At 38.4% G+C, this 18,338-nt stretch overlaps 1 protein-coding gene across 2 annotated transcripts in view; it reads left to right on the top strand.

Annotated features, from left to right (window-relative positions):
• The first annotated feature begins 3,434 nt into the window (after nt 1-3,434).
• LOC117710720 (cytochrome P450 2C19-like) overlaps nt 3,435-18,338 on the top strand; it is a 47,603-nt gene continuing 32,699 nt past the window's right edge. For both annotated transcript variants that reach the window (XM_076920343.1, XM_034505872.2), the window contains exon 1: nt 3,435-3,647. In XM_076920343.1, the coding sequence (XP_076776458.1) occupies nt 3,480-3,647 (168 nt within the window). In that variant the 5' untranslated portion in view covers nt 3,435-3,479. The remainder of the gene's footprint in view (nt 3,648-18,338) is intronic.

Below are 18,338 nucleotides of genomic sequence, written 5' to 3' on the forward strand. Positions count from 1 at the left end.
ACAGCTTAGGGTAGCCACAAACATTTATGTCTGTCTTCTACATTGTCTGTTATCACTCTTGTGACTCATCTACATACTTATGTTTAGAGCCTTCTACAGCAAATGTCCCAAAGTACTGGCATTTCCAACAGCATGAGGTCTTCCTTACTACATATGGTTCTCCTCAGTTTAATATAATAGTGTTTTTATTATTTAGTGTATAGAATTCTATTCTAACACACATTATATTGTGTGAGAAGGTGTTTGGTGCCTTGAGACAAGCCTGTGGACTCCCTAACTCTGTATTTTATGTCTCTAAGGCTAATACCATGTAGGTAATGTCACCAGGTTCTATTAGTAGATAGAGATGAACTACAGGCATTCTTGGGCCATATATGCAGTGGCATCATTGTTCTCTTGAGGTTCACCATGGGGAAATGCTTCAAAGGTAAGGCTTTTTGAGATGAGAAATGTTGCAAAAATCTCAATTTAAACTCCCTCATTTCCTGTGAATCTGCATTCTTATAATTTATAATCTACCACGGATCATGTCTTATTCCCAAGGAATCTTTCTTACTGTCTCAGTGCAGAGGTCCTAGATTCTAATTTGTAGTGGCAATATCTTTTCTGATTACAGCCTACTAGTAGTGTCACCCATCAAATACAGGCTATGTTAAACTTGCTCCCATCCTTTCTCCTCAAAACAAAATGTTTTCATATAGTTCTATCTCATGTGTTGTTCTCTTTCAGCTCAGACCTAGATAAGAGCAGTGATCAGCAAGCATGCCACAGCTAGAACGCTTTCCTGTTGTTGGGCTGTGGCATGAGCATGGGCATGGGTCCTGTTGGGTTGAATTAAAAGTGCCATGTATGCCAAGTCAGGGGCTGGGGCCGAGACTCAGAGAGGCAGAGATGTGGGAATTTGACTGTGTTCACTCCAAACAGCACCGGGCTGTAGCTATGTGAAAGGAGCCAGGGGTCCAAGAGCAAGGCCAAACTCCTCCCATCCTTGGAGGATCTCTGGGGTTCCAGGCCTATTTGACCAGGTACCCAGTTGTCTCTCACAGCCCACCCCACATCCTGTCTTGACATTTCCTCTAGTAAACAAATTAGTTCACTACTTTTGAATCCAGCCTTACTCAAGTTCTTATGAAATAGGCAGAATGTAGCTATATTCTCTGCCCAAATGAGACAGCATAGCCTCTAGCCTAGTTACTAGGAGTAGTTGATTCTTATAATAAACCTCATGAGATAGTCTTCCACTGTTCTCATTCTCTCAGCATTCCAGCCCTCCAAACTCTTACCAGAATACCCCATTAAACTCTGTTCATAGCACTCTAAATGTCCTTAGCTTCCATCTCTAATCTTACACAGTCTTCTAGCAGACCAATTCCAAAGATTAAGAATTTCAGTTAGATGTATCGGAATGGCCCCACTTTATATATAAACTTTCTGTATTGGTTACTTTTCTGTTTGTTGTGACTAAATATATGACAAGAAACAATCTGTGGATGGAAAAGTGTATTTTGTTTCATAGAATGAAGTATTTCAACTCACCGTGTAGGGAAAGACATAGGGAAAGGTGATGCTTGATGACAAGAGTGTCTTACTGAGAGACCTCCAATTTCCACACTTTGTTTAAACAGAAATCAGACAGCAAGAGTAGATCCTATAAACCTATAAATCCTCACCTCCTTCTCAAGTATCCTTAAGAAAGTAACCTTTTCCTTGGACAAAGTTCTATTTCCTAAAGAATTCATAGTTCTTCAAAACTATGCTTCCAAGAAAACCATGTATTCAAATACATGAGCCCATGAGAGTCTTTTATATTTGAAGTACAGCACCTCACCTTCTAGTGCACCCAGTTGTTCTGCTCCTGAGTTTGCTTTCTATTGTGTATTATTTATTATTGTGTTTGTGAAAATGACATAATTAAAATATCTTAGTAACATTTTGAAACCTATAGTTTTCCAAGTTGTTGTAACCAAGTTTTCTAAGTTTCAGTCTTTTTCATTATGGAGAATAAGATTATTTTTTATTTTAATTTTTATTGTGTGAGAACATCCTATTGTATTAACCTTGAGGTAATACAAGGTATGTATTTAATGTGGTACTTTTGTCTTTATAATAAGAGCAGAGGAAGTATATTAGGATAATTTCCATTGTGGTACATGATTTAGTTGATGGGATTATTCTGATCTGTAAGTAATAGTCAATAACAGTGGCTATCAGATCTAATTCAAATATACTCAACATCTAGGAGCTGTGTTCAAATGATTGGTTTTCTGACAGAAAGTTTCTTTCTGTATTTGAAATATAAAATGTTATCATGTGGATTGCTGTTGATACACAGATGAGGACAGGTAAAATATAAGGCTAGATTCTCTTATTGGGCAATGAAAAAGGAAGGTGGGGCTAACAGTTTTAAGGAGAGAAGACAGGGGAGAGACAGGACAGGGGAGAGACAGTAGAGGACAGAGAAGGATGGAGGAAGAGGATGAACTGAATCCACGTGGCTTGAAATAGCTACAGGTATCTATGAATATAATATAACAGCAATAGCATAATGTAGGGCAATTTGTCAAATCTAGGGCATCTTGTATCAATATCAATTTAGTTTTGAATTCTTTGAGTGGGCATTTTGTGAGTTGAGAATTTACTGTTATGAATCTGACTGATAAATTACCAGCCTCTGGAGCTTTGATTTTACTGGGTTATGGGGATTTGTGACAGCTAGCCACAGGGAGTAGATGGCTGGGAAGATACCAGTGATTCAGAGGCAGGCGAATTGTGAGAAGTTGGGCAGACTGCTGCACAAGGATAGGAGAGTAGCCGCCATTAGCATAAATTGATTTTATAAAATAATTACACATTACATTATCATCTATGTTTCTATCTTAAAATTTATCTTATGATAAAAGTTATACTCATTAGTTTAATTAAAATTGTATTGTATTATCATTCACATTATATGCTGTTTGACATTTTATGTTAGTGTCTTTGTAATGTTAGTATATTATTTGAAAACTCAGTTTTTTGTATTATTGTGAAAGAATAGTTAATGTTTTATACAATATAAAATTTCTTTTTATTTGGCAATTATGTAAAATAGTAAACTTCTCTAATATTATAAGTTCTCAAGTACTCATTAACTTGAGAATTCAGAATTTTTCACAACTTTCCAGTTTTCTATTATGAAGTACATTTATTGTTTCTTTTTCAATTTTGGCTACATATCAGAAAACCTTTTCACCTAAAATTTTCAAACCCAACCCACTATGATTAAGCCACTATCTTCAGAATATGTTGTATAAATGAGAGCAGAGGAGTCAGCACTTTACCTTAGTCACTATACTGGAACTAAGTCCACTGGGAGGAAAGATTAAGTGTGGTTTCTGGTTGGTTTGTTTTGAATCACAGACTCACAGATGTATTAACAGACTCCCTTACATAAGCTTTTGGCTGTGTGCACAGTCATATCTTAAGAAGAGAAGCAAGCAATGGTTCTAGGTGTGTTTCTGGGGCTTCTTCTCACATGTATGCTTCTCCTTTCATTATGGAGGCAGAATTCTCAGAGAAGAAACCTTCCTCCTGGCCCCACTCCTCTCCCCATCATTGGAAATATTCTTCAGCTAGATCTTAAGGACATCAGTAAATCTCTGAGGAATGTAAGTATACATGCAGTTTTCCCAGCAGCACTCAAAGGGAAGTAGATGGGCCAATGTTTAAGTGAAAAATATGGCTAAACATGCTGTATACAATAGGGAATAGGAAACTTGTAACCTAAGCTTTATGGGTAGTTATGCTAATCATGTCATTGTCAGAAATTATAATATGAGGTAATGTGGTGTGGCTAGTTAAACATTAGAGGATGTTTAGTAGAATGAAAACCATGGTGAGATAAAATTACAGTTTTTCCTTCTTAATACCTATAGTTAATGACTGAAGGAAAAACAAATGAAGTAGTTAGAGATTTCCTTCACCTTTCTTAGCTATGCATTGTACATAGAATGGGCAAACAAATAGATTTTCTGTAAAGAATTAATGACATCTGATATCCAGAAAATAGCTATGTGTCTGAACAATGTAAAAAATGATAGGAACAAGTAGTCATTCATGGCTTAGTAGTTGCCATTAGAATTCTTTTCAGTCTGAACACACCCTTTTCTGGGAACAAGGTTGTGGCATATGTTAGAACTTGCTTCTGGAAAATGCTGCACCTACTAGAAAGTTTCTCTTTGTAATGCTTGTAGACAGCAAAGCAGCCTGGGTCATGAAGACATCTTGATATCACTTAAAATACAGAATAGGTAATGCTGGAGTTCCTGATTCAGGACTTCTATGAGTAGAGCTTGTAGGTAGATGCTGAAACGGTCACCTGGGTATTAATTTCAAGGTGAAAAACAAATTAGACAGTGTTAACATTTGTGATTTCAAAAAATATTGAGATTTCTAGCATTTAAAATTTGGCACACTGGAAGATAAATTGTGATATTTCTGCTCTATATTTTATAATGTGATATACATGTAAATGCTGAATATGTAGATTTAATAGTTAACTGCAATCTGTTTACCAACTGGGTGGGCAATTATAGGCCATTCATAAATGAAAGTTATTACTATTACTCTAATATTTATGTATCAAAGTAAAATGTTGATGCAACATGTGGTAGATAATGTAAAATTGCAGTGATAATGTATATAGTAACAACATATTGGAAGGGAATAACACTACATCCTTTTTTTCTTTATATTTTTTTCATGTGGTGAAGAGACTGCATTCAATGTTTCCCTTGGGATTTAAATAGCTTCCTATTTACATAGGACATAATAATGCTTGTATTTCTATTAAAGACAAATATGGACTTACATTTTCCAAGATACGGAATTACTAATTATATAGGTTTCTTCCTTCCTTCCTTCCTTCCTTCCTTCCTTCCTTCCTTCCTTCCTTCCTTCTTTCTTTCTTTTCTTATTTATTCTTCTCTCATATAATATACCCTGATCACAGTTTACTTACCTCCACTTCCCCAGTTTCTCCACTCCTACTGTTTCTTCCAGGATCACTCTCCCTCCATTTCTCTTCAGGAACAGAAGGCATTTTAGGAGACATCAATCAAACACTGCAAAACGTGACACAATAAAGCAAGGCAAAAGCCCTGATATTGAAGCCTGCCAAGGAGAAAATGGTTTCTAAGAGCAAGCAAAAGCCCCAGAGACACACGCACTACCACTGTTATAAGTTCCACAAAACATAAAACTAATAGCCCATACCATACATGCAGAGCATCTGGTGTAGACTCATGCAGGATTAGCCCTTCTTAGTTGATTCTGTTGGTCATGTTCTCCTGGTGTCCTCCATCCCCTCACATTTCCACAATCTTTTCTCCCCAACTTCCATGGAGTTCCTTGATCTTTTCATTTGGCCCCTCTGTTCCCAGAAATAATAACACTGAGACTTAATTATTCAGGAAATAATGCCTAGGCCATAAGCTTTGGTCCATTTCCCATCTAGCTCACAACTTATAACTCATTTATTCTATTCTATGTGTGCCATATGGGCTGGTTACCTCTCCTCAGTTTCATGTGTCTGTCTCCTCAGATTTCAGGGTGAATCTGTTCCTGTGCCTGACTCTATGTCATAGTTCCTTTCCCCCTACCAGAACTGTCACCTCCTATTTTCTGCCTCAGCTAGTAGGCCACCCAAATTTTATTGACAGGTGATTCTTCTATTCAGCACAGAAAAGATTGTCTCTATATTTTCCTGATTTCTGATGGCAGAGGCCTGATGGAGATATCTGATTTAGATTCTTTTTGCATTTTGTCTGTCTGTGGGTATCTATACCCACTCCCATCAGCTGCTGGAGGGAACCTCTCTGATGGTAACTGGTCAAAGCTATGATCTATGAGTATAGCAGAATACCATAAAGAATTATTTCATTGATTTTTTTTCCAGTTGTGTTTGGATTATTCTGTGTCTGGTTTCTGGCCATCCAGGCAGTGTTGGGCTGGCTGCTTTGAGTTAAATTCTGCACCACCATTGCCCCAGCACATCTTGTAGACTGGGCAGATTGTAGGTCAAGTATTTTGAGGCAGGATTGGTTGGTGCTCAGGTTTTTCTGTAGTGTGCAGAGTATCTACTCACACCACAGAGACTAGAATGTAAAAGTGAATGTTCCATGCTCACACCAACTCAACCTCTTCACTTTCAATAAGCTTTATGGATGTTGTCCTTGGCAATGGGGACCCACTGCCAGGTTTCAGAGTGACCTGTCCTAGTATCAGCTTGGGTTGTTTAGCAATCTCCAGAGCATACCTTCAGTCAACAACTCAACCAAATGCCACCCAGTCTCACCACTGGAAGCCTTGCCAGGCTACAAAGATGGACATTTCAGATTTTGTATCCTCCGTAACTATGTGTCCTCATAAGTGTTATTCTCATAGATCCCAGGAAGTTTACACTGCACTGTTTCCATTCTCCTATAATGAACCCCAGTTCCAGCTGTCTCTTTTTACATTCTCTTCCCCTACCCCCACATAATTCTTCCTAATCCCATTCCAAGTGGTTTTCAGTCCACCCATAAAATTTTATTAATTTTATTTTTCTTTTCTAGGGAGGCACACATGTATCCTCTAGAGTCCTCCTCTTTATCTAACCTCTCCAAGTCTCCAGATTGTAGCTCGGCTATCATTTACTTAACAACTAATATCCATTTATTAATGAACACACATCGTATTTGTCTTTTTGTGTCTGAGTTACCTCATGTAGGATGATTTTTCTAGTTCCACTCATTTGCCTGAAAATTTCATCATGTCATTAAAAAATAATCTATTTTGTATCACATTTTAAGAAATCCATTCTTCATTTGAGGGATATCTAGGTTGTTCCCATTTTCTGGTTAGTATGAAAAAAACCGCTATGAACATAGGTGAGCAAGTGTCTGTGTGATAAGATGGAGCAGCTTTTGGATGTATGCCAAAGGATGGCATAGCTAATCTTGAGGAAGGTCTATACCCAATTTTCTGAGGAAGCACAATATTGTTTTCCATACTGTCTGTACAGGTTTACAATCTTCCCTCTGTTTCACATTCTCACCAGCATGAACTGTGTTTTTGATCTTAGCTATTCTAATAGGTGTAAGATGGAATCTCAAAGTAGTTTTGATTTGCATTTCTCTGATGGCTAAGGATGTTAAACAATTTTTAATTGAGAGTTCCCTTATTGAGAGTTCTCTGTTTAAACCTGTACCTCATTTTTATATTAGGTTATTTCTTGATATCTCAATTTCTTACATATTTAGGGTATTAGACCTCTATCAGATGTAGAGTTGGTGAAAGTCTTTTCCTATTCTGCAGGATGCCTCTTTATGCAACTGAAGGTGTACTTTGCCTTACAGACACTTTTCAGTTTCATGTTGTTAAATTCATTAAATATTGATTTTAGTGCCTGTGCTATCCATGTTCTGTTCAGGAGGTTGTTTCCTGTGCCAGAGTGTTCAAGGCTGTTCCCTAATCTCTCTCCTACCGTGGTTCAATATATTTGGTTTTATGTTGAGATCTTTTATCTTCTTGGATGTGTGTTTAGTGTGGGATAATAAGTATAGATTAATTTTCATTCTTCTCTATTCAGACACTCAGTTAGACCAGCAATATGTGTTGAAGATTATTTCTTTTTTGTTGCATATTTCTGCATCCTTTAAAAATAAAAATTTAGGTGTTCATAGGTGGGTGGGTTTATTTTTGGGTCTTTAATTCAATTCCATTGATATACCTGACTGTTTTTATTCTGATACCATGCTATTTTATTATGATAGCTCTGTAGTAGAGCTTGAAATTAGGAATGGTGTTGCAACCAGAAATTCTACAGGACTGATTGTTCCAGTAGCTATACTGGAGTTTTTTTTTTTTCATAAGAAGATGATAATTGTTCTTTCAAAGTCTGAGAATAATTGTGTTGAAATTTTGAAAGAGATTGTACTGAATGTGTAGATTGCTTTGGTAGTATGGCTATTTTTACTAAGTTAATTTTAGCAATTCATAGGCATGGGAGGTCTTTCCATCTTCTAATACCTCCTTCAACCTTTTTCTTCAGAAACTTGAAGTTTTTAATTGTACAAGTCTTTCACTTGCTTGGTTTGTTATCACTAACCCTGAAATATTTTATATTATTTGAGGCTATTGTGGAGAATGTTGTTTCCTTGATTTTTCTCAGTCTATTTAATATTTGTATATAGAGAGGCTACTGTTTTTGTTGTGTTGTCATTTTTGAATTAATCTTGTATCCAGTCACTTTGTTGAAAGTGTTTATCAGCTGCAGAAGCTCCCTAGTGGAGCTTTTAAAATCACTCATATATACTGTCATAGTATCTGCAAATAATAATACTTTGACTTCATTTCCAATTGATTTGCTTCATTTGTGTTAATGCTCTAGCTAAAACTTCAAATACTGTATAGTTTGGAGACATGGGGCAAATTGTCTTGTTCCTGAGTTTAGTGGAAATGAAGAAACTAACTGAGTTTCTCGCCATTTAATTTAAGGTTGACTATAGGCTTTCTGTAAGTTGCCTTTAGGTATATTCCTTGTATCCCAAATCTCTCTAGTTCTTTTTATCATGAAGGAGTTTTGCATATAGTCACTGCCCTTTCTTTGCATTTAATAAGATGATTATGATTTTGTCTTTCAGTTTAATTATATAGTAAATTATTCATATGTTGAATCATTCCTGCATCTCTGGGATGAAACCTACTTGATCATGGTGGATGATCTTTTTGATGTGTTTTCAATGGACTGTCTGGTCCTGGCCTCTTTTGGCAGGGAGGGTTTAGGCAACTTTTATTGATTGCATCTATTTCATGATGGATTCTAGGTCTATTTAAATTGTTTGTCTGGTCTTGATTTAACTTTGATAAATTGTACCAATTGGGGAAAATGTCCATTTCTTTTAAATTTTCTAATTTGGTAGACTACAGGATTTTGAAGTAAGACCTAATGATTTTCTATATTTCCTCTGTGTCTGTTGTTATGTCCAACTTTTTGTTTCTGATTTCATTACCTTGCATATTCTTTCACTGTCTTTTAGTTAGTTTAAATAAGTGTTTGTGTGTCTTGTTCATTTTCTCAAAGAATTAACACTTTGTTTCACCGGTTTAATTGTTCTCTTTGTTTCTATTTTGTTGATTTCGGCCCTCAGTTTGATTATTTCTTCTGTCGACTTTTCTTGGATGCACTTACTTCATTTTGTTCTTCCAGGTGTGCTGATAAATTGCTAGTATGAGATTGCTTCATATATTTTAAATGTAAGCTCTTAGTGCTATAAACTTTCCTCTTAGTACTGCTTTCAGCATGTCTCATGAGCTTAGATATGTTGTGCCTTAGGTTTCATTGAATTCTAAAAAGTCTTTAATCTCTTTCTTTATTCTGTCTTGACCCATTTTTCATTCAGTAGAGAGTTCTGCCTCTATGAGTTTGTAAGTTTTTTGTTTGTTCTGTTGTTAATATTCAGGTTTAATGTGTGGTGGTCTGATAAGATACAGGGGGTTATTTCAATTTTCTTGTATCTATTAAATTTGCTTTGTCAGAGTATGGGGTTGCATTTTGAGAAAGTTTCATGAGGTGATGAGCAAGAGAAATATTATTTTGGTTTGGGGCAGAATTTTCTATAAATGCCTAAATATGTTCGGTTCATTTGGTTTATTTTTACTTTTGTTTTTGATTATACCAATTGATTTACTTATTCACTTTACATCCCTATCACAACCTCCAGCTCCCTGAGTAACCCTCACACAGCTCCTCTTCTTCTTCCTCCCCCTCTGAGAAGGGGGAGACCCCCTTGTATCACCCCATTCTGACACATCAGATCATTGCAGGACTAGGCATACCCTTTCCCACTGATGCTAGGCAAGAAAACCCAGTTAAGTGAATAGGACCCACAGGCAGGGAACAGATTTTAGGCATGGCTCCTGCTCCAGTTGTTAGGGACCTGCATGAAAACTGAGCTGCACATCTGTTACATATGTGTGGAGGCTTAGGTCCAGCCCATGTATGCTTTTTAGTTGGTGGTTTAGTTTCTGGAAGCCCCCAAGGGTCCCTGTCAGTTGACACAGTTGGTCTCCCTGTAGAGCTGATAACCACTCCAGGTCCCTTAATCCTTACCCCAATTCTTTCATAAGAATTCCTGAGTTCTGTCTAATGTTTGCCTGTGGGTCTCTGCATCTCTTTCAGTCAGCTTGTGGGTGGAGCGTCTCAGAGGATAGTTATGCTAGTTAGGTTCCTGTGTGCAAGGATAACAGAGTATCAGAAGAGTCAGAGATTGTTTCAGTCAGCTTGTGGGTGGAGACTCTCAGAGGACAGTTATGCTAGTTAGATTCCTGTGTGCAAGGATAACAGAGTATCAGAAGAGTCAGAGATTTGTTCTTTCCCATGGAATGGGTCTCAATTTGGGCCAGTCATTGATTGACCGTTTACTCTGTCTCTACTCCATCTTTGTTCCCTGTACTTCTTATAGGCAAGACACATTTTAGGTCAAAGGTTTTGTGGGTTGGCTGGTGTCCTTATCCCTCTGCTGGGGATCCTGCCTGGCTATAGAAGGTGGTCCTCCCAGAAGCCTCTCCCATTCCAAGCCTCTGCTCATCCCTGAGGTGCTTCCTCCTGTTTCTCTTCTTTTCTCCAACCCTCTCCCCTGAATGTATACCTGATCCCCACAACCATTCCCCTCTCCATATTCTTTATTATCCAGTTTCTTCTCTTCATTCCCTGCCAATGTTTATGTTTATTTCTCTTTCTGAATGAGATTCAAGCAACCTCCCTTGTCCCCTCCTTGTTACTTAGCTCCTATGGGTCTGTGGATTGTAGCATAGTTATCCTTTACTTTTATAGCTAATATCCATTTATAAATAAGTACATACCATTGGGGGGCTGTTAGCTCACCCATGGGCAGGTGTGGGTTCTGTTGGGTTGTTGTGGTTTCTGTGGCTCTGGGGAGCAGAAGCTCAGAAATTTGACTGAGTTCACTCCACGAGGTGCCGGGCAGATGCTGTGGGGCTCCACCTGGGTGTGGAGAGATCTCAGTCTGAAGTCCTGTGGGGGCTCCTGAGTGGGGGTCTCTGGGCCGAGGCATCTGACCTGGAGACTTGTGGTCTCTGTTCTTGGGCCCCCAGACACTGCTGGGAGCTGTGAAAGAACAGAGATGCAAGGGTAGCCGAGAGGAATGAGGGGGATAGAAGCCCTGACAGCGCCCTGTGGGTAGAGACTCTTGGTTACAGGCACTCGCTTGGCTGGCTTGGCTAGCTTGCTTGTGTTGGTGGCTTCCAAAGTAGGAATGTAGAGAAGTCTTTTAGTGGGGAAGATTAGGTGGCGGCAGTGGCTCATTAGTCAAAGGCTTTTTCCAACGTTTCCCACAACAGGGCCCCAAAGACACGAGGAAGTCCTGGTTTTAAAGGTTTATTGTCATGGCGGAAAGTAGATGAATTTTGTTGTACTACCCCCGCATCTTAGGGCAGACCTGAGTTAAATGGGTTTGGGAAAGAATACTTAACTGGCTATGCTCTGCCCTCTGGCCTTTAGGTATTTCATTATTATGAAAATCTTTTGAGGTTCTGAGGCCTGTAGTCATGCCCTCTACCTGTGGAGGGGCTGGTAGGGGCGTTGCCCTACATGGCTGAAAGGTGCTGATCAATGGAGGTCTTAGACCACATGTCAGGAGCCTAGAGTCTGGGAGTGTGGTGAAATGTATGCTGTCCCTTGCAGGGTCTCTGGCCATTTCTAGCCAGTGCTCCACCAGAAACAAGCTATTCTTTTCAGGGTTCCAGATACCATGCATATCTTTCTGGGTCTGGGTTACCTCACTGAGGCTTAAATTTTCTAGTTCTACTCATTTGCTTGCAAGTTTCATGATGTTCTTGTTTTTAAAAGCTAAGTAGTATTTTGTTGTGTAAATGTACCGCAATTTTGTTATTCATTTTTTAGTTGTTTCTAGTTTCTGGCTATTATGGATAAAGTTGCTATAAACAGAGTTGAGCAAGTGTCTCTGTGGTATGGTCTTTTGAGACAGGGTTTCTCTGTGTAGCCCTTGCTGTCCTGTAACTCAAGCTGTAGACCAGGCCATCTTCAAACTCAGAGATCTCCCTGCCTCTGCCTCCTGCATGGTGGGATTAAAGGTGTGCATCACCACTGTCTAACTCCTTTCATCTTTTCATATTCTTTTTTTGTTCTGTATGTTTAATATTTTGATTATTTAAGTGACAAGGGGATTTTATTTTTTGGTACAATTTATTTGGTGTTCTGTATGCTTCTTTTTCTTTTATAGGCATCTCCTTCTTTAGGTTACAATTTTTTTTTCTGTCATTTTGTTGAAAATACATTCTGGGCTTTCCAGTTGATATTATTCTCCTTCCTTTTTAGACTTGTTCTTTTCAGAGTGTCCCAGATTTTCTGGATTTTTTTTTGTCAGAATTTTTTTCTTTGAGATTTTTACATTTTCTTTGACCAATGTATCCATTTCTTCTATTGTATCTTCAATTCTTGAGATTCTCTGTGCCATCTCTTTTATCCTGTTTGTGAAACTTACCTCTGCAGTTCCCAATTGCAGTGCTAAAATTTTTGTTTCTAGATTTCCTTCATGTGTATTTTCTTTATTTTTTTATTTCCATTTTCAATTCTTGAACAGTTTTATTTGTTAACTTTACCTTGTTTGTTTTTTTTGTGTTTTATTAACTTTCTTTTTTTATATTTTTCATTTTTATTGGTTATTTTATTTGTTTACATTTCAAATGTCATCTCCCTTCTCAGTTTCCCCTCCACAACCCCCCTCCTCCCACTACCTGCCTCTATGGGGGTACTCCTCCACCTGCCCATCCACTCCTGCCTCAGTGCCCTAGCATTCCCCTATCTTGAGTTATCAAGCTTCCACAGAACCAAGGGGCTCCACCCCCAGCGATTCCAGATAAGGCAATTATCTGCTACATATACAGCTGGAGCCATGGGTTCCCCCTCTTGTTTATGCTTTGGTTGGTGGTTTAATCTCTGGGAGCTTTAGGGGGTTTGTTTGGTTGATATTGTTCTTCAGCCCCTACACTCCTTGCCCTCACTTCTCCATTGGGGTCCCTGTGCTCAGTCCAAAGTTTGGTTGTTAATGTCCTTCCTGTGGGGTCCTGGGATCCTCTTGGGTTCCTGGCATTTGAGAATTTCTAGTGGCTACCCCCAGTTCTCCCTCCCCCACTGCTACATACCTACTTTCAAATTCCTGACCCTCTGTACTTCTCCCCATCTCCGCCCATATGTGAAATGGCCCCTCTTTTCATCCTCTTTCTCTCTTCCAGATCTCTCCTCTCTATCCCTCTCTACTTCTCAAAGATTATTCTCTTCCCTTTGCTGAAAAGGACTATAGCATCCACACTTTGGTGTGATCTTCTTTCTTCTTGGGTTTCATATGATATGTAAGTTGTATCAAGAGTATTCTGAGCTTCTTTTTGGCTACTATCCACTTAACAATGGATACCATATCACTTATACATATCACATATACTTATCAGTGGAACACTTATGTGTGTTCTTTAGTGACTGGGTTACCACACTCAGGATGATATTTTCAAGTTTCATCTATTTGCCTGCAAATTTCATAAAATCATTGTTTTTAATAGTTGAGTAGTAATCAATAGTGTAAATGTACCACAGTTTCTGTATCCATTCTTCTGTTGAGGGACATCACGGGTGATTCATTTTTACCTGGAAAGGAAAAAGAAGGGATTTCTCAGGGAAATTTCTCTTCCCTGGTTGTCAATTGTTATTCATCTTATTTATAATTGGGCCTGGTTTTGAGGGGTATCTACTTATTTCATTAATTTTTTTGGTGGCCATTTAGTTGTGCCTTCTGTGTTATCAAACAGGCATATCAATCCTCAGCTCCATATGAGAACTGAGTCCTGGCGATTCCATTTAAGGGTAAGAGGGTGGTTCCACATAGCTGTGGCATAGTTTTTATTGATATCAGTGATGCCAGAGGCAGTCAGTGGCAGATTTGCCATGAGCTTTTAGTTTTAGAAAGTTAAAAGTGAGCAAGACATGATGGAGAGTATTTTTGGGAGACTCATTCTTGGGGTATAGTTTCCCCTCTTTTGTTTTTAAAGCCAATTTTTCAGAGTTCTTGTAAAATCAGGACAGAAGTGCCAACAGCTGTTCTTTCCACCTTCAGAGAGTCATGAAGACATTATTTAAAGAAATATAAATCTTTGTTAATAATCTCTTTTATCAAAGAACTATTATAAAACAGCCAACAATTAATCAATGTATATGATATATTGATTAATGATAGCTTCTTCCCCTTTTTGTAAAATTACTCCTCTTTTGTCAATTAATTGTTGAGGGAAATTAAGATTTGCATCTCTCTTGAGAATATTAAACAGAGACTTAAATTCTTTTGTGAAGAGCTTAAAATAAGGTCTTAGCCAATAAGCATCTCCTGGAAATTTTTGAAAATAATTTGACATAAGTAAACTATCTTTTTTGTTTGCCAGATCCATTATCTGTTTTTTATTGGCATTTTATGTATTTACCTTTCACTGTTATCTCCTATTACATTGTCCCCCCAAACCCCTTATCCCAGACCTCCTTTTCCTATTTTTATGAGGGTGTGCTCCCATCATTCTCCCAATCCTGTCTCCCTGATCTCACATTCCCCAGCACTAGCGATCCATACTTTCGGGGACCATGGCCTTCCACTTCTACTGATGCCTAACAAGGCCACCCTCAATTACCTATACAGGCAGAGCCACGAGTCCCTCCCTTTGTGTTCTCAGGCTGGAGGTTTAGACCCTAGGAGCTCTGGTTGAGTATTTTGATACTCCTTCTAAAAATGACCAAAGCATCCACACTTTGGTCTTCCTTCCTCCTCTTGAGTTTCATGTGATCTATACATTGTGTCTTAGGTATTGTGAGCTTTTGGGCTAATATCCACTTATCAGTGAGTACCATGTATGTTCTTTTGTGATTGGGTTACCTCACTTAGGATGATATTCTCAAGCTCCATCTATTTGCCAAAGAATTTCATGAACTCATTGTCCTTAATAGCCGAATAGTACTCCATTATGTAAATGTACCACATTTCCTGTATCCATTCCTCTGTTGAAGGACATCTGGGTTCTTTCCAACTTCTGGCTATAATAAATAAGGCTGCTATGAACATAGTGGAGCATGTGTCCCTGTAGTATGTTGAAACATCTTTTGAGTACATGCCCAGGAGTGGTATAGCTGGGTCCTCATGTAACATTATGTTCAAAACCATCTGGTCCTGGACTTTTTTTGGTGGGTAGACTTTTAATGACTGCTTCTAATTCTTTCAGGGTTATGGGACTGTTTAGATGGTTTATCTGCTCCTGATTTAACATTGGTAACTGTTATTTGTCTAGAAAATTTTCCATTTCATCCAGATTTTCCAATTTTGTTGAGTATAGGCTTTTGTAGTAGGATCTGATGATTTTTTAAATTTCCCCAATTTCTGTTGTTATGTCTCCCTTTTCAATTCTGATTTTATTAATTTGGATACTGTCTCTCTGCCATCTGATTAGTCTGGCTAAGGGTTTATCTATCTTGTTGATTTTCTCAAAGAACCAGAGCCTGGTTTTATTGATTCTTTGTATAGTTCTTTTTGTTTTTATTTGGTTGTTTTCAGCCCCGAGTTTAATTTTTTCCTCCTGTCTAATTTTCTTGGGAGTATTTGCTTCTTTTTGTTCTAGAGCTTTCAGGTGTTTTGTCAAGCTGCTAGTGTATGCTCTCTCCAGTTTCTTTTTGTAAGCACTTAGAGCTATGAGTTTTCCCCTTAGCAGTGCTTTCATTGTGTTCCATAGGTTTTGGTATGATGTGTCTTCATTTTCATTACATTCTAAAAAGTATTTAATTTCTTTCTTTATTTCTTCCCTGATCACATTATCATTGAGTAGAGTACTGTTCAATTTCCATGTGAGTATGGGCTTTTCACTGTCTTTGTCATTATTGAAGACCAGCCTTAGACCATGGTGATCTGATAGGATGCAGGGGATTATTTCAATTTCTTTTTATCTGTTGAAGCCTGTTTTGTGACCAATTATTTGGTCTATTTTGGAGAAGGTACCATGAGGTGCTGAAAAAAGGTATATTCTTTTGTTTTAGGATGAAATGTTCTATAAATATCTGTTAAGACCATTTGGTTCATAACTTCTGTTAGTTTCACTGTGTCTCTGTTTAGTTTCTTTTTCCTTGATCTGTCCATTGCTGAGAATGGAGTGTTGAAGTCTCCCCACTATTATTGTGTGAGGTGCAATGTGTGCTTTGAGCTTTAGTAAGATTTCTTTTATGAAAGTGGATGCTCTTGTATTTGGTGCATAGATGTTCAGCATTGAGAGTTCATACTGGTTGACTTTTTTTGACCAGTATAAAATGTCCTTCTTATTCTTTTTGATAGCTTTAAATTGAAAGTTGATTTAATTTGATATTAGAATGGCTCCTCCAGCTTGTTTCTTAGGACCATTTGCTTGAAAAATTGTTTTCTAGCCTTTTACTCTAAGGTAGTGTTTGTCTTTGTTACTGAAGTGGGTTTACTGTATGCAGCAAAATGCTGGGTCCTGTTTGCATATCCAGTCTGTTAACCTATGTCTTTTTATTGGGGAACTGAGTCCATTGATGTTAAGAGATATTAAGGAGAGGAGATTGTTGCTTCCTGTTATTTTTGTTAATAGTGGAGGCATTGTTTGTGTGGTTATGCTCTTTTGGGTTTGTTGGAAGAAAATTACATTCTTGCTCTTTTGGGGGTATAATAGCTCTCCTTGTATTGGAGCTTTCCTGCTATTATCCTTTGTAGTGCTGGGTTTGTGGAAAGATATTGTGTATATTTGGTTTTGTCATGGAATATCTTGGCTTCTCCATTTATGGTAATTGAGAGTTTTGCTGGGTATAGTGTCCTGGGCTGGCATTTATGTTCTCTTAGGGTCTGTATGACATCTTTCCAGGATCTTCTGGCTTTTATTGTATCTGGTGAGAAGTCTGGTGTAATTCTAATAGGTCTGCCTTTATATATTACTTGGCCTTTTCCCCTTACTGCTTTTAAAATTCTTTTTTTTTGTTTTGTGCATTTTGTGTTTTGATTATTATGTGACAGGAGGTATTTCTTTTCTGGTCTAGTCGATTTGGCGTTCTGTAGACTTCTTGTATGATTATGGGCATCTCATTCCTTAGGTTAGAGATGTTTTCTTCTATAATTTTGTTGAAGATATTTATTGGCCCTTTAAGATGGGAATCCTCACTTTCTTCTATACCTATTATCCTTGGGTTTGGTCTTCTCATTGTTTCCCAAATTTCCTGGATGTTTTGTGTTAAGAAGTTTTTGAATTTTGTGTTTTCTTTGACAGTTGTGTTAATATTTTCTATGGTATCTTCTGCACCTGAGATTCTCTCTTCTATCTGTTGATGATGCTTGCATCTATGACTCTTGATTTCTTTTCCTAGGTTTTCTATATCCCTGGTAGTCTCCCTTTGTGATTTCTTGATTGTTTCTTCTTCCATTTTTATGTCCTGAATGGTTTTGTTTAATTCCTTCACCTGTTTGGTTGTGTTCTCTTGCAATTCTTTAAGAGATTTTTGTGTTTCCTCTTTAAGTGCTGCTACCTGTTTACTTGTGTCCTCCTCAATTTCTTTGAGGGTGTTATTTATGTCCTTCTTAAAGTTCTCTATCATTGTCATTAGAAGTGATTTTAGATCTGACTCTTGCTTTCCTGGTGATATGGGTAATTCAGGTCTTTCTAATGTGGGAGAACTAGGTTCTGATGATTCCGAGTACCCTGGGTTGCTGATGCCTGTGTTCTTGTGCTTGCCTTTCACCTTCTGGATCTCCTTGGTGCTACCTGAGCACCTGTGTTTCTCTGACTAGAGCCTGTGTTTCCTATTACCTTGGTTTTGTCAGAACTGTTTGGGATGAGTGTTGCTTCTGGGGTTAGAGCTGAGGCCCAAGATCTGCTCAGTGCTCAGGTGGAGACAGGAAGAAACCAGTGCTCCTGGCCTGGAGTGATTGATTTCCTGGGTCCCCATGGGTCCTGGTTACTCCCTGTTTGGGTCGAGTCTTGCTGCCTCCTTACCTGAGATACTGCCAGTGTTAGAGCTCCTGGGAGCCCTGCCTCCTAGGGGTTTTGTGAGGTTGGGTGCAGAGCTGCCTCCCGGGATCCTCTCTGTGTTTGCGCCCAGACTGGAAGGAACCAGTGTTCCAGCCCAGGAGTGAATTCCTGGGTCACACTTATTCCATGTTTGGTGTGAGTGTTGCTGCCTCTTTACCTAAGATATTGCTGAGATTAGAGCTCCTGAGAGCCCTGCTTCCTCTAGGTTTTGTGAGATTTGGTGC

The sequence above is a fragment of the Arvicanthis niloticus genome, chromosome 1 (genome assembly GCF_011762505.2).
Source record: "Arvicanthis niloticus isolate mArvNil1 chromosome 1, mArvNil1.pat.X, whole genome shotgun sequence".
NCBI classification, from domain to species: Eukaryota; Metazoa; Chordata; class Mammalia; order Rodentia; family Muridae; genus Arvicanthis; species Arvicanthis niloticus.